At 42.6% G+C, this 17,456-nt stretch overlaps 1 protein-coding gene across 3 annotated transcripts in view; it reads right to left on the minus strand.

Annotated features, from left to right (window-relative positions):
* Positions 1-17,456, minus strand: part of ZNF827 (zinc finger protein 827) — a 127,473-nt gene that overhangs the window by 60,295 nt on the left and 49,722 nt on the right. For all 3 annotated transcript variants that reach the window (XM_039540924.1, XM_039540922.1, XM_039540923.1), the window contains one exon: positions 10,128-10,361. In XM_039540924.1, coding sequence (XP_039396858.1) covers positions 10,128-10,361 — 234 coding nt within the window. The remainder of the gene's footprint in view (positions 1-10,127; positions 10,362-17,456) is intronic.

Raw genomic sequence — 17,456 nt, forward strand, 5'->3', positions numbered from 1 at the left:
ACACTTACATAAAAAAAGAAAGGTCAATTATAATCTCAGATCCAACCTATTTTAAAGATCTGTTATCCATTAACATCTACTAAACTTTAAGCTCTGTCCAGTTGTGATTAATATGCTTGTACATCTCTTTTTCCAACTAGTGCCTTTTTCATTTTGTAGAAAAATTGTGATCTCACAGGACTTCAGATACACATTAGAAAAGTGCCACTTTTGCCAGATGGTGCTGCAGCTCGTGCTTTGCACTGCTGTGTGGAATTCAGCTCAGCTGTCCTTCCTGGCGTCTCTGCTCTCCGCATAGGCTAACAAGGTGATGTAACGGTGGCTGGGTTTGCTGAGCGATTCCCTAGAGGGATGCCTGGAGCTGCTTGGTCCTCATAACCAACAACAGTCTGGCCTGCTAGCTGACTGTGCCAAAAGTCATTCCCCTTGCTCTAAGGAGCCCTCTATTGGCCAAGAGGGAGCTTCACCCATTAGGTTTAGCTGGGCAAGGAGTAAAGGATATTCAGATTCTCCTCTTGATGTACCACTTAATAACAGAGCTTAAGGTAAGTTACTGGCTCTTATCCTTGCAAAACTGCATTGGGTAGAATAGCTAAATGTATGTTATTATACTGACTAACCATTGCATTCTGGTTTCTGTTTGCATCAAGCCACCACTGCGTTCAGGTTTCCATATGTTCCACAATGTGTCACAATTTTAGGAGCAGACGTAGTCTTCGCAGGAAGGTAAATTTATCTGGCTGGTTAGGTCAGGCTGGTAAGGAGGAGATCTGTAAGATTCGTGGGTAGCTGGGACCAAAAGACATGCCAGCAGAGACTGTGTGGAGTCTACTAGGCAGACTTTGGGGTGGCAAGGGAGGGTGTTGCCCCCCCCAAACTGCAAGCCTCAGGGGCAGGCAGTCTGAAGCCTTGTCTACACTACCACTTTACAGCACTGAAACTTTCTCGCTCAGGAGTGTGAAAAAACATCCCTCTGAGGCAGCAAGTTTCAGCACTGTAAAGCACCCGTGTAGACAGTGCACCGGCGCTGGGAGCTACGCCCCTCGTGGAGGTGAGTTTTTTAGAACGCTGGGAGAGCTCTCTCCCAGCGCTGTGCCGCGACCACACGTGTCACATTAAAGCACTGCTGCAGCAGCGCATTAGCATTGCCAGTGTATACTAGCCCTAAATGATAGAAAGTAATTGTAGATTTTTCTACAGTTGTTTCAGTTGTTGTACTCAAGAGGTGGTAACAAAGTTACTAATATCTTTCTTTGAGAAGATAACTGAGTTTTTTAGACAAAGGAAATGCAGTAGGTCTAATCTACCTGGATGTCAATAAAGCACTTGATACAGTTCCACATGAGAAATTATTAGTTACATTGGAGAAGATGGGGATTAATATGAGAACTGAAAGGTGGATAGGAACTGGTTAAAGGGAAGACAACAAGCAGGTCATACTGAAAGGTGAACGCTCAGGTAGAGGAAGGTTACTAGTGGAATTCCTCAGGGATCAGTCTTGGGACCAACATCTTTATTGCTGACCTTGGCCCAAAAAATGGGAGTGTGCTAATAACACTTGCAGATGACACAAAGTTGGGAGGTATTTCCAATACCGAGGAGGACCAGAATACCATACAAGAAGATCTGTAAACTGGAGTAATAGAAATGGGATGATATTTAATTGTGCAAAGTCATGCATTTAGGGACTAACAACAAGCATTAACTGTGGACCTATCAGTTGGAAGTGACAGTGGAGGACAAAGAGCTGACCACAGGATAACTATAAACCATCAATGTGATGCGGCCAGGAAAAGGCTAACACGGTCCTGGGGTGCATCAGGCGAGGACTTTCCAGTAGAGACAGGGAAGTGTTAATACCATTATGCAAGGCACTGGTGAGACCTCATCTGGAACACTGTGTGCAATTCTGGTCTCCCATGTTTAAGAAAGATGAATTCAAACTGAAACAGGTGCAGAGAAGGGCTACTAGGATGATCTGAGGAATGGAAAATCTATCTTATGAGAAGAACTTGGCTTGTTTAGTCTAACCAATAGAAAACTGAAGGGAGATACAATTACTCTGTATAAATACATCAAAGAGATGAATACCAGGGAGAGAGAGGAGTTATTTAAGTTAAGCATCAATGTGGACCCCAGAACAAATACATATAAACTGGTCATCAACAAGTTTAGGCTTGAAATTAGGTGAAGGCTTCTAACCATCGGAAAGGTGAAGTTCTGGAGCAGCCTCCCAAGTGGAGCACTGGGGGCAAAAAACTTAACTGGCTTCAAGACTTAGCTTGATAAGTTTATAGAGGGGATGGTATGACAGACTGCCTACAATGGCATGTAGCCCATCGGTGATTGCCTGTAGCAAAAAACCCCAACAGCTGGCGATGGGACACCAGATGGGGAGGGCTCTGAGTTACCTGGGAAAGAATTCTCTGTAGTATCTGCCTGGTGGGTCTTGCCCTCATGCTCAGGTTCTATCTGATCATCATATTTGGGGCCGGAAAGGAATTTTCCCTTGGGTCAGATTGGCAGAGACTCTGGGGGTTTTCGCCTTCCTCTGCAGCATGGGGAATGGGTCACTTGCAGGTTTAAACAAGTGTAAATGGTGAATTCTCTATAACTTGAAGTCTTTAAATCATGATTTGAGGACTTCAGTAACTCAGCAAGAGGTTAGGGGTCTATTACAGGAGTGAGTGGGTGAGGATCTGTGGCCTGCAAGGTGCAGGAGGTCAGACTAGATGATCACGATGGTCCCTTCTGACTTTAGTAAAAGTATCTGAGTAAGAATATACATTACAATTTTAAACCTAACCAGTTTTCTATAAGTGACTTGCCACAAGATGTCAGAATATGTTAATATTAGAGCTGAGTGGGTCTAATATTTATTTAATTTTCTTTCTTGCTATAGGAATTAGGTAGAAATATCTGACAGGAGCATTGTAAGTTATGCAAAAACACTAGAGTTTTCAGTTGCCTAAGTAGTCCCTGGAATCACGATTAAGGTGGTGCACCCCCCCCCCATCTGAAATGGCACCCCTGTGGGCAGGCAGGGGAATTTGTCTCCACCCTCCCAATGCGCAGCCCCATTGGCCTGACTGGAGCCGCTGCTCCCCCACATATAGAAGTCAAATTACACCTACGGGAATCTGTCTCAATGATGGCTCTAACCTTCTCCACAGAGGTGGAGCATGGCTTAGTGTAAGCCGTGTCTAGGCCGGATGGTAGCTCTGGTTGGGTAGCTATTTTGACATTGAGGTCTGTCAGCCAGGACAAAAAAAAAAGGCAGCTCATGCTTGGGCTCAGCTATTAGATGCCCTTTGTCACAAAGATTCCTGCCGTTTGTTTGCATTCTTCACGGTGGTTTATTTCATAAAGTTGCAGCATTTGAGACAAACATGAGAAACAGACATACCCAAACTTACTGTTACTTGCATCTAAGTGGCACCTTAATTAGTGGCCTTATCTAAAACCTACTGAATGCAATGAACAGCATCCCTTTGACTCAGCGGGCTTTGAAAGGACCTGCAGACCTTCACTCAAGGGATTTATTCTCACTTCCATGCACAAACGATTTAATTCAAACAGTGAAAGTCAACAGCAACGTAAGAAGTGAAGAGTGTCCTTGTTAATCATTTCAAACTTTAAAAAGTATGTATATGCTGGTAAAACGTGCCTTGTGCTCCTCCTGAGTCCTCTGGCCCGTGTTCGCAGCACTCCTGCCACCTGCATCTCCCGTCTGCTCCCCGAGGCTGGGGGTGAGCTTCCCTCCCTGCTCCCCACAGCTTCTACCCCTGCAGTCCCCCTCCCGTGGAGCAGCCCCTCCACAGGGGGTGCACTGGTGCTGAGCTGCCCGAGTGCCCAGCCCTGGGGCCCTCTGTTGCTGGGGGGGCCCCATGCCAGGGCACTATGTGTTTCATGGTAAATCTGCCCCGATGATGATCCCTTCTAGCCTTAAAGTATATAAGTCTGTAAGTGGAGGTGCCGGGGATGAGGGAAGGGGGAGGAAGATTGTAGAGAGCAAGCCCGCCCAGAACTCACCCACATCAGTGGCTCCTGGGCCCCTCCAATGGGGCTGGGCCCAGCTCCCTGCTCCAGGTGTTGCACTGGTCACAGCACCACCCAGGTTTGGCCTGGCCATCCCCTGGCAATTGACCACCCTCCATCATCACCGCTCACTAAAATTGGGCCAAATTTGAGTGGTACTGCAACCCCCTGTGCCAGGTTGCAACACCCATAGTGGGGAGCCAGGCTCAGCCCCAGGGGATGGAAGCAGCTGCTGCAGGGTGAGTTGGGGTGGGCTTACTCTCCAGTGCCTCCACCCAAAGGACCTCCTCTCCTAACCGGGCCCACAATCCATTTAGAACCTTCCTGTGACCCACTGATGTGATCTGCCATTTGGCAAACACTGTATTAGACCTTGAGTTGTGCTGGAAGAGAATTCTGGGTATTAACATGCAATCAGCTTGCCACACACCTCTTTTTCCATGCTCAGTGTCCTGAAAACAGCGATTTTTTCCCACCAGAAACTAAATTTGCAATCAAATGAGTTTTTCTCTCCTGCAATTAGGCAGTATATTTCCACCATTGCCTGCTCTTTGCCTGAGTCATTAAGGGTGTTATGAAACACGACAAGTCCCATCCCCAGATAGAAGTCTATTACTATTCACGTTCTTTTGGGGCTACATATTTATGCAATTGCCACGGAAAAGCCTATTAAGTTAAATGAATGTACCATGGCCTGATATGAACTTTAACTGCAGTGTAGACATTCTGGCTTGGGCTGAGCTCTGGGAGCCTCCCCCCTTGCATGGTCCTAGAGTCCAGGCTCCATCCCGAGCCCAAACTTCTACACTGCATTTGAAGAGCTCCTTAGCTCACACCCCCCGAGCCTGACTCAGCAGGCCCGGGCCACCCACGGGTGTCTAATGGAGTAGACATATCCTTCCTTTTCTATTGCTTCTTAAGTCGAGGGGTTTATTTTAATATAAACAAATTCTCTTATCGGGGTGAGGCGGCCTGTCACAAACAAAAAAACAACCATAATACATCATTGATTACGGGTATATAACTCACACTGAAGCCTGTATTTATAAGTCTGTCTCAGACACTGTATGTTTCATAATACCTCTCTATTTCTGATGCTTCTGTTTCTTGTTATTTATCTGCCAAAAACACCGGAAGTTTGTTTTGAGCAATTAAAGGTTTAGCAGAAAAGCCAGCCCTTTTATTTCAGGATAACTTTGTGCCATGTGCTCCCAAACAGTTTTCTTCAAACACCCACGTGCTGCTTCTTTGTATAAAAATGTCAGCCTTGCACTGTTTCAAATTACTTCAAGTCAATGGACAATGGAAGATAAATAACTAATACTTAGGACTTTTCAGTAATAGGGCTGAAAGTGCTTTACCATGATGGCCTTAATTAGCCCCATTTTACATATGGGGAAATGGAGGCAGAGAGAGGTTAGGTGACTTGCCCAAGGTCATGCTGGAAGTTACTGGTAAAGATAGGAATTCACTGACACTTCCAGTCAGGTTCCCAATCCACTAAACCATGCTGTCTCAGAAAGAGAAAGAAAATCATGATTTTTTTTTTAGCATAAGATCCAGATTTTCTACTAAAATATTTTTGACTTAATCTGGGTTTGAGTGGCAAATATCCCTGTTAAACAACGAGCAGACTTTCTCCATGTGTACCACAACAATTAAGAATTTGACCAAATCATGTTTCAGCTCACACACCTTCAAGACAGAGTTGACTCAGTGGAATTGATAATTTCCTTACTATCTGAATGATTCTAAGATGGTATAAAGGAGAAAAAGTTTTACATATTTCCAGGTCTGTGATAGTCTTTGCGCAAGACGATGAAACATTCAATGATTCTGAAAGATAATACATACACAAAACAGAATCTCTATTGTTTCAGTAGAAAGGAGTTTTTTGAGTGTAACGTGAGCGTGTAAATGAAAGTTAACAAGACAAGTTGCATTGGCTACTGAAATTTACAAGAAATGCCTGCAGCGAGACTGTATGCATTAAACTTAGATCAGTGCTTGAATAACCTACTTCAACATTTTGGGGATGAACTGTTGCTTTTCTATATTAGAGAATGGATACAATTGTAGAAAAGGCAGTTTAGCTACATTTGAAAAAACAGATTTCTGGCAAGACTTTTTGGAATGTTGTGATGTTATCGGATTAAAATATGACTATATAGATCATTGTTGCAACCACTATTATATATTTGCAATGAATCTTGTACAAAATGTGGCTTGTAAGATATCTTTGAAAAGGTTATGATTTGCTGATTATGATTATGCTATCTGTATGCATACATCATTTTTGTATTTGAAGTTATAAGTACTGGCTCTATACCTGGATTTCAAAATGTTTGCTCCTGGGGTAACGCCAACAAAGTAGTTAGCCAGCACATCTTGGAGGGACTATTCAAATTGAGTGGCCCATCAAAAGGACACTTAACTCACAATGGGAGATGCCCATCTACACTGAGTGGATTGTCTTATAAACGTGCTGTCTGGAATATAGGTAATGGCTTCCTGCAATGACTGAGTGAAATTGGGCATGAACATGTGACTTCAAACATTCTGTAAAAAGCTCTAATGTGCTACTCTTTAACTGCCCTACGTAGACCTTGCTGACACATTCTAAATGATACCTAGTTTGTACTGATATAGTCCCATTTGAAATCACACCCCTCTAGTTCGCTTTGCTGATGCTGTGTAGACAAGCCCCAAGAAAAAATTACAAAGGACTTTTCATTCATGAAATATTTTTCAACACGACCACATGACCTCTATCCTTATGACCCTCAAAAGCTGTCACAGACTATAAAAGTGAAATGTTTAACTACCAATACAGTATAACCCCATTCCACAGGCTAATTTAGGAATATCAACTGCTACAATGCAGTATGTGTAAATAAATCTCAATTCCTTACTTTCGAAACTATTGATCAGCCAGAAATACCATCAGCAAGCTTTGCTGAATCACTGAAATGATCACAGGAGAAACATTTTCTTAATGCATTTCTTACTTGGAACGTTCAGTCAGTTCCCAACTGAAAATGTGTAAGATTTTATATAGTCTCTGAAAATTCCTTTTGAGTACCAGATGTGGAGGGGCCAACAAGATTTCATCCGAACTGAATAGATATTTCAAAAAGGGATATTCTAACCTACTATAATAAAAACCAACAAAACTGTATTTTACAATAAGACAAAGAGATTCCACGTTAGCACTGTTATTACTCAGGTGTTACTGTCATGATTTATAGTATCTCCAGAACACTGGAGGAATTCTATTAAATTACAAAGCTATTACTTTATTGAGTATAAACACATTTGTAAGTATGAAGAAAAATAGAAAACCACCATTTAATATCCATCAGATTGGAGGGTTTTATCACTAGAAAACCATGATTGGAATTCTGTCTACTTCTATTCAAAACACCGCCTACGAGTAATGATAGCATGCTATGTCAATACAAAACACATTTTATAATGTTCGGTATTCTATGGGAAATTCCCACCCCAAAACCCAAGTCAGTAATTATTACATTATATATAATAAATCATTCATTCAAAGTGGATGCTTCCAGACTAAAGCATTTCTACAAGTGTGCGTGTATCTTTGTGTCTCTCTCACTTCCTACCGCCATCGGTTCTAACCCTGAGGCATCCACACTGAAAGGATTAATTGAAAACAAGAGATAACAGCCATTGCTTAGCTGCAGGAGTTTAAGTAGGGCTCTCAATTTAGGTTCAAATTTGAGAATTTGAAAATCTTGTCAAAGAATTTTAGACAGAAATGGCAGAGATCACAAAAGTCACTGTTCACTGAATTTCCGCTGGTGTTTCTTGCAAGTCTTTGACACAGCCAAATTACAAGAAAAACCTCTTCCAATTTTTGATATGGAGATATGAATCTTAGTTTTCAACTGGAAATAAGGCACACATTTTTAACAGTGAGGGTAATTAATCATTGGAACAATTTGTCAAGAGTCATGGTGGATTATCCATCATGGACAAATTTTAAATAAAAATTAAATGTTTTCCTAAAATACATGCTCTAGAAATTATTCTGGGGAAGTTCTATGGCCCGTATTATACAGGAGGTCAGACAATATGATCACAATGGTCCCTTCAGGCTTGGAAACCATGAAAATTACCACTCTCCTTTCTCCTGCCCCTTCCCCCCACCCCACCCGTTTATAGTTTCAATTCAAGGTTCTAATGTTCACTGACCTGTGGAAGTTTATTATAAGGACAACACAATCCCATCATCACTAACTTAAATACCAAAAAAGTCATCAAATTAATCCGCTGTCTCACAAACCTCACACCCAAAATATGTACAGTAACTTCTCACTTAACGTCCTCCCGCTTAACATTGTTTCAAAGTTACGTGGCTGCTCAATTAGGGAACAAGCTCGTTTAAAGTTGTACAGTGCTCCCTTATGTCATTTGACTGCCTGCTGTGTCCACTGCTCGTAAGATTCTGTGGAAGAGCAGCAACTTTACAAGGGGGCATTGCACAAGTTCCTCTTCTCCGCCTCCTCCCCCTTCCTCCCAGTGCTTCCCCCACTGCCAAACAGTTTAGGACTTTGGCGGCGCTTAGGACTTTCTGGGAGGGAGGGGGAGGAGCGGGGAAGTGCCGCATCTCCACTCCTGTCCCTCCCTCCCAGAAAGTCCTAAGTGCTGCTAATCAGCTGTTTGGGGATGGGGAGGAAGGAACGGGGATGCGGTTGCTCCAGAGAGGAGATAGAGTGGGGGTGGGAAGAGGTGGGCCTGGAGTGGAGCGGGGACAGGAAGAGACGGTCCTGGAGCATCCCGGGGCTCAACCCTCAGCCCACCCACTTCCTCCCTTCCCCCAGTCCCCATCCTTGACCTGCCTCTTCTCTCCCTCCCCCCTCTTCCCCCTTCCCACGCTGCATCCTCGCTCTTCCCCCCTCCCTCCCTTCCCTTCGAAACACCGCAAGCCAGCTGATTGTCCCGGGCAGGAGGCAGGGGGAGCCTGCATGCGGAGTCCTCGCTCCGCCCCCCCTCCCTCCAGCCTGGGGCAATCAGCTGATTGCCGTGTTCGGGAGGCAGGGAGGGAAGGGGAGGCTGCGCCCAAGTCCTAGCTCCTCCCTGCTCCCAAAACACCGCAAGTCAGCTGATTGCCGCGGGCAGGTGGCAGGGGAGGACGGGGGGCGGCGCGCCGAGTCCTCGCTCCTTTCCCCTCCCTCCTGCCTGGGGCAATCAGCTGGCTTGCGGCGTTCGGGAGGGAGGGGGATTCTGTGCGCCGAGTCCTCGCTCCTGCCCCCTCCCTCCTGCCCCCAAAACAGCACAAGCCAGCTGATTGCCGCAAGCAGGAGGCAGAGGAGGAGGGGGAAGGCACTGATGCGCGGGGTCTGCCGGCGGGCGAGAGGCACTGGGGGCAGCATAGGGAGGCTGCCAGTTGTGGAGAAAGCAGGCAGTCAAACAACGTAAGAGTGGAGCATTGCACAACTTTAAATGAGCATGTTCCCTAATTGATCAGCAACGTAACAACGAAACAACGTTAACCAGGATGACTTAAAGTGAGGAGTTACTGTATTTCTATTGGGGATATATAGAGAAAAAGTAAAGCGATGAAGTCAAGTTCAAGTGGCTTGTAACTCACTACAAAGCCTGTTCAATCTACAGTATCTACTTTATAAGGCATTCTTACAGTTTAGGATATTGCACTCAAACGAAAGGCTCTAAAGCCCATAACGTGTAAGGTTATGGCAGATACCTACACCATGTGTACAATACAAATACACACTCTGACGGTGTTAATGAAGAGAGAGACAGACGTAAATAAATTAGGTATGGAAGTGTTCTGGCACATTATAAAACTATTTCAACATATGCAAATTTTAAGTGATCAGTTCTGTTGACTGATTTTATAGTCATTAACCTGAAGACCACTGAAATCTGTGCACTGCAATAATTAGACACCAGGTTGATAGGCACCTTAGATCTGTCTATCTGAGGGTGGGTAGAGGTATCTTTGCTGCTCCTTCAATTGTAACTGATACCATATGCCTTTTCTTCAGCTAGCATACAGGTGAACATTTAAGAAGCTGAATATTTTTAAAGTAATCAATTACCTGATAGCTTCATGAGGAGCTCAGATGCTGCCTTGACAGACATGTCCTGCCTTAACACATTTGTCTGCACTTCCTGTGGCTTGACAGTCTCCTCAGGGATGCTTGGGGCTGAGGCTTCGGGTCCCTGGTTGAACACATAGCTGGACAGAGACAAGGTTGAGCTTGCAGCTTCTTCATCCCGAGGCTCGTCTTTCACTTTAAATGTAGCAGTCAAGGGTTCTTTTTGATTTGCAGCTGTCAAGGGAGTTAAAAGGCTGGACTTAATGAAATGTGTAATGCATAATCTCACAGCAGCAAGAAATAGGAATGAACTGCAACCCAAGAACAGCTGGAGCAGGTATTGGGCGCTAGAACATGACACACCATTTAGAGATGGCTGGTGGGGTAGGTACGTATCTGCACCTTTGGTACACAAGAGCTCAGAGTGCTGAATCTCAAGGAAACGTCCATTTCCCACTTCTCCCTTTCTTCTTCTGCCCCTGCCCCCACAACAGCTTTTCCATTGCTTGTGCTGTCTTGTATGTCTGCCACAAGCCTCAGAGACACCTAAGGATACCACTTCACATAATAGCCAATTTGACACAACCCATAACCATTTAGTTATGAAGCTATTTTTTTAAAACTGGATATAAAAGAGAGGAACAATAAAAGATAGCAAGAGAGAAGGCAGAAGAGGGGTGCAAAGGGAAATGAAGAGAAGAGCAAATTAGTTACCCAAATGGTTTGTTGTAATAATCTTATGCATGTGAATAGAAGGATTTTTAGCGGTCCCAAACACTTCTTGGGGAAAACAGCCCTGAATCATCAAAATATTTGGAGATTTTGTTAAAATATCCTTTTAACCCCAGTTCTCACCCTGAAGAAAAACCAAAACAAAGCAAACAGGTTTTCTTTTTAAATAGCTTTTAAAATGCCTCATGTAAGCAACTACTACTTCTAGGAGCAAGGTCCATAGATCTTGATGCTGCTTATGTTGGCTGGGCACAGAACCACTTTGGCAAATAGCTCTTCAGTTAGTAGTTGCTAGTGTTAGATCCGTGGCACTGGATGTAGTCACCTTGGTGAAACCAGGGACCTGGATACCACTTAAACAATATTGCCAACCCCAAACATTCTAAACTCATGAGTCAGGCCCCCTAAAATTATGAGAATGCCTTAAATCATTAGATTTATTTTAAAAACTGTCATATTATTTTCCCCCTGCCTTTTAATTTTTTAACCTTTAGGCAAAGCTACCTGCCCCCAATTTGCTCGTAACTATCTCTTGTTCAAAATTCCACTTCATGTGCACTCAAAAATGCAGGCCTCCCTGTTGCAGGCAGACTCTCCTTACCATCTCTCCAGGGCACTGGGGAGCTGCCATTCTATCCCTCTCTAATCCCATACCTACCTAGGAACAGAGTAAGCAGCTCCCCCACAACATTCAACCCTGCTGTTGGGGCAGTCTCTTCAGCCTTAGTCGACTAAGTCTGGTGCTCTGTGGCCAGCACTGACTCAATAAGTCACTCGCTGAGCTTTGGTAGTGTTGTCTTGCAACATTCGTGACTTTGTCATGAGTCTTGCAATATTTGCTTTAAGGATTCTCATGCCTTCCATCTCATGAAATTTGTCCCTTAGGCAAAATGGGTGTCATCTCTCATTTCTGCCTGGGTACCTGCCAGTTATTATAATTAAATGAAAAAAGAACCAACTATTATGTTGATATCACCACAACAGCTCCATTTAACATTCCCTGTCACTCTAACTTGAAAGATAATAAAGAGGATTCCAAGCTAAACCAAGCCTATATAGAAGAGTAGATAAACATAAAGAAGGTTTCCAGAGTGATGGATCTGCACTAGGATAAATTAAAATTACAGGTAAGAAAACTAATCTGGTCTCTCTTCAGTCCTGGTTTCACTGCTCTAGACAAAATTCATCATAACACGTGGGAAGTAGCACACAGTGACCAATCACCAACCACACTGGGAGAAATAGTGAACAGATGTCATAGTCATTACAAATAAAGAAATCAGAAAGTTTTCAACAGAAGCTGCTGACCAAACCAATTCACTTACGGTGTATTTCTCAGTGCTCACAACACTTATGATTGAAAAAAAGAAAAGGAATGATCTGCTTCAAGTGAAGCTTGGTGTTATAAGTTGGGCACAGTGAAAGACTGGTCTGTCGTCCAGCTACGAGAGGGTTGAAAGTATGAATTTAAGAAAATAAAAGAATCCCCACTCAACCTTCCTGCTGAAGGGAAGGCTGCAAGAAATGAGATCTACAGAGCCAGCAAATAGACACACCATGGTTGAAAGTGACTCTAATGAATGGCTCTAGTACCACACAGCAATAACCTCGGACCCCAGGATGCCCTATAAGTGGTGCTTGTGAGCTGCAACTACAAAGGCATGAGATAGCAGGATGCAACCAAAGACAGCAGTGGGAGTTGTGAAGATCAATGGCATGAAGTGCTGAGACTGGAAGCTAAGTAAGCTAAGAAAGGAAAACTTTCTATATGGAACCCTAGAGTTTATAGGAAGAAAAGAAAGGAATAATTTTTTAGCTGGGATCCCATAGAGGCTAGAATGCTTGAGTGACTCAATAAGTGAATACTTACTAAGATTCCAGGTGGAAAGTTGCGGGCATTGGGGATCAGGAAGAACCAAGGAATTCTGATTATTCAAATTCACTATATTTGGAAGGCTCCATTGTTTGACTTTGAACATTCACACCCTAAAGGGAAGCTGTGATGAGTAAAGGGCTAACAGTCTGACTGATAAGTATTCCTCGCCATTTTTGCTATTGGGAAAGTTGCAGGGAGGGGGGGTATCTAGAGGTGAACTTCAGCAAACTATATAAGAGACCCTAGTTCACACTTGCAGATAGCCAGGAAGTTTGTAAAATCTGCAAACTCTCAAAAAGGAGCAAGTGGTGAACAGATCTCTTTGCAGGAAGAAACTATATGGCTGAGGTCTGTTATTGACTTTTCAGAATAAGATCCCATTTGCCTGATAGTTTCTGTTTGACTTATTAGAAAAAGACTGTTCATGGCTTGGAAAGAGAAATACCATTCTCCTGACAGGATAGAATCTAGCTGGGTCTCCGGTGGCCTCTCCTCAAAGGATCTGATATATTACAGAACATCAGTTGTCACTCACCATACATGAGGTGCTGTAACACAATTCTGTTCTGTTTCCAACTCCTTGTGTACTCAATCTCTGCCTCAGGAAAACCAAATAGACTACCACCCAGGCTCCCCACTCCAAAGATATTCGCCTCTATGGGAACTATTGCCAGTAAATTCTCTGTGGGTGTTTGAGATCCTCAATAAGGATCTGAATTGAAATATACATTGTCAAAGTGAAACCCTAGTTCCATACGAACTAGGGTGGTGAAACTGTAGTGTAGGCATACTCAAAGGGAAGGGATATGAGTGTTAAGACTTACCCCTGAGCAACAACCAATCAGGTGCAACACTCTATTTAAATTCATAGTTATCCAAATCATCTTGTTTAGGAACATTAAGGCAAATTGGAAGTAATAGTAGAAGTGAAGGGTTCAAAAAAAACTTAGCTAATTAGCCCCACCTTCTCTTAAACTGTTTTGAACCTAAGTGCTTGGGAGGGACCTTTAAGGAAACCATAGAGTGCTAGTTCACACACAAGTATTGCCAGAAGAAATCCCTTCCCTCACCACCACTGGCTGAATTACAGCTAGTTCTGAACAGTGAACCCAGAAAAGAAACCATGCAGAGTAGGAGTGTGACTGGCCATAGGGAGAGATGCACAGAAAAATGGGGGCTGCTTGTCTGTGTGGAGCCCGCTGAATGAGTTTTCCTTCCCTTACTGGGAACCTGCTTGCAGGCTCCTTGGTGTGATGCAGGTTCTGGTAGGGTGAAGACAGGAAAATTTTGGTTTAAAAACACCTCTACTACTGTCCTCAGAGCCATCCCCCTGTTTGCCAGCAACGTGGAGCATGGCCCATTGCAACAGAGGCATGATCCTGAAGAGAAAGCAGGTCAGTACCAAGTGCCAAAACCATCCTGCTGAACCCACTGATACGTCCCTAGTCTGTTGTGCAGCAAAGTGAGACCCGCTGCGAGGGCCCTTTCCACCCTACCAGAGGAAGACTAAGCTAGAGGAAGGGGGGGGGAAATGACTTCTTTTCCATGGGAAAGTCTTTCTTGCAGAAGGCTCTCTCACAGGGAACAGCAGACAAAACATCTGCTCTCCTCCATGAAAGCAGAGATACACCTCTACCCTGATATAACGCTGTCCTTGGGAGCCAAAAAATCTTCCTGCGTTATAGGTGAAACCGCATTATATTGAACTTGCTTTGACCCGCGCGCGCAGCCCCGCCCCACCGCAGCACTGCTTTACCGTGTTATATCCGAATTTGTGTTATATTTGGTCGCGTTATATCGGGGTAGAGGTGTACTAGGGAAGGGGCAGTTTGGCTTAGCAAAAATGCTGGTAGAAGGAGGTTTCAAAGAATGAGCGAATGAAACTCTGCCTTTTTGCCAGTGGATCTGACTGAAAGGCCCATGAGTTATGACTTCTGCTCAGAGAAGTAGATCCCATCACAGAACAAACAGAATTATCATTATATTTGTTTCTGGGAATAATAGTTTGTGCACATTTTAAATCTAGGTTGAAAATATACACTTTCTAGAAGCACAGGGTTGTATATTCCTTGCTGTGTCTTGGGGAAATGCGCTGGGAAGCAGTTTGTTGTACTAAAGTTCAAATCACCCTTCATTAGCTCAGACTTTGCATTCCTATATACTGCTAAATTCTGTGCGTTTCTGGGAGGTGTAAAATATGAGAGATTTGATTTTGATGATGCCAAGAAATTCTTGAATGTAAAACAGCAATCTATTGGGGAAGGGAAGATGAAGCTGGTGATATATCAGAAGTAGAGGTTATTAAAAGCTTTTATTTGTCCAACTTTTAATTAAAAACTATTGCCCTTTTTGGGTTTTATTTTCAATTAAAGATCTAGACAGAAATTATGAAAATGTGAATCTGAAGAGACACTTCAAAGAACTATCTTGACATCAGGAATATCTACACTGACAGCAGCATTATGGAATTTACAATGTTTTTAACTTAAGGACATGACCAAATATTTGCCAGCCATGTGTGCTTACATATTCTATTTGAAATCTCTGATTTGGGCATAAACTATGAACTTTAAACATATGCAGTATATTCTTTTCCTTGGAATTGCTAAAGAAATATGTCAGTTATGACAATTTAATTGGGTGTACTTTTTATTATTTTAAAAATAACCTTTTGAAGAGTCTCCAAACCAGCCAATTCAGCACTGTTGATCGGAAACTTTGCCGGGAGATTTTGCTTGACATCACATAAGTACAAAGGTTTTCAAGAACCCACACAGTATGGATAATCTTTCTAACTAATAATGCAAATTACCTAATTATGTACTATATGTAGCAGTCAGCTGATTTCGTAGTTTATTATTCTATCAATGGATTCAGCTGAGAAAACATGAGTACAGAGTTTAGTGTTTTGCAGTCATCAGAATCCCAAGACAGTATTATTTCCTAAAATGCGTATCTTCATGTGGCTGTGATAACAGTTATGAATTAAAAGCGATTTGCCTCCCTCCTTAAATACAGACTGTAGTTTCTTTAACAAGCAAGGCTGGCCAATCTTTATATATTGATGAGTGCTCCTGTTAGCTTTTCCCCCATATTAGAGTGTTTTTACATGAGCAATTTGAACAACATAAAAAGAACTGTAGAAGCAAAGTACATCCTAAGATAAAAAGAGATGTTGTCTAGGGCAATGCAATTGGGTGAACACAAGGAGGAGAAAGGGAATGAAGTATGCTTTACAATTATTGTTTCCACACAAAGTCCCTTTGAAATCAGTAGATCAAGAATGACATTTATTTCAATGGGACTCGTTTATTTTAAAATGTGATGAAAAGTAAACACCGCACATAAAACTAGCACAGTAAGGATGTTATTATACTATGCTAGCCATGGCAATTTGGCTTATTGTGAGAAAACACTGTTTTATAACAATAGGAAACAAAATTTTAAAAATTATTGAAAGGGCAAAAATTTTCCACACAGATACATACTTTGAATCGGTTAAAATTTAAACCATAAAAATAGAAACTAACATTCTGCAGATTAAGTTACAAATGCAGTTACAAGGTTTCTGTATGGAATTGATGTACAGAAAACTAAAACAAAATGAAAAAACATGTTGGCCCTGATTCAACAAAGCACTTAAGCACGTGTTTAACTTTAGGCCTGTTTGCACTAAGTAAATGCAAAAAAGTAAAATCCATGCTTAATTGATTTGCTGGATCGGGGTCATTACAGAGAGTCAAACAGACTACATGATCATAATCAGTAGCTAACAAGCTAAAGGGAAATTATTAAACTGGAGAAGATGGGGATTAGTAGAAGAATTATAAAGTGGGTACGAAACTGGCACAAGGTTGTGCTGAAAGGAGAACTATCAAGCTAGAGGGAGGTTACTGGTGGAGTTTCTCAAGGATCAGGTCTTGGGACCAATCTTATTTTATATTTTAATTACTGACCATTAATGAAATCGGCTGATGATAAAAAGTTGGGAGATACCATCAAAATAAAGGAAGGTTGGGATATTATAAAGGAAGAATTGAATAATCTTGAGGACTGGAGCAATAGAAATGGGTTGAAAACATGAGTACAGAGTTTAGTGTTTTGCAGTCATCAGAATCCCAAGACAGTATTATTTCCTAAAATGTGTATCTTCATGTGGCTGTGATATCAGTTATGAATTAAAAGGGATTTGCCCCCCCCCTCCTTAAATACAGACTGTAGTTTCTTTAACAAGCAAGGCTGGCCAATCTTTATATATTGATGAGTGCTCCTGTTAGTTTTTCCCCCATATTAGAGGGGGAATCAAAGTCATGCACACAGGGACAAATAAGAACTTCTGCTATCAACTGGAAACAACACAAGAGGAGAAAGACCTGGGTGTATTAGTCAATCACAAGATAACTATGACAAATGTGATGCGGCTGTGGAAAAGGCAAATACAATCCTAGGATGTATCAAGCGAGGCATTTCCAGAAGAAGTATTAATACCATTGTACAGGTACAGCAAACACCTCATGTAACAGAGTGGGAATTTTCTGTAATATTTTGTATGAATACTTTAAGTCCCTCAATTTCCCTTATATGCTGCACGGTCATCTTGGGGATGGAAAAGGGCTGTCTACTCTCAGGCAGGCTACCACACAGTATGGATGAAGCCTAGCTGTCTCAAGTTTGTGGCCCATGTCACTGGAGAGTCCATGAAGACAATGGCAAACCCGACC

This window comes from Mauremys reevesii, linkage group 5, assembly GCF_016161935.1.
Source record: "Mauremys reevesii isolate NIE-2019 linkage group 5, ASM1616193v1, whole genome shotgun sequence".
Lineage (NCBI taxonomy): Eukaryota > Metazoa > Chordata > Testudines > Geoemydidae > Mauremys > Mauremys reevesii.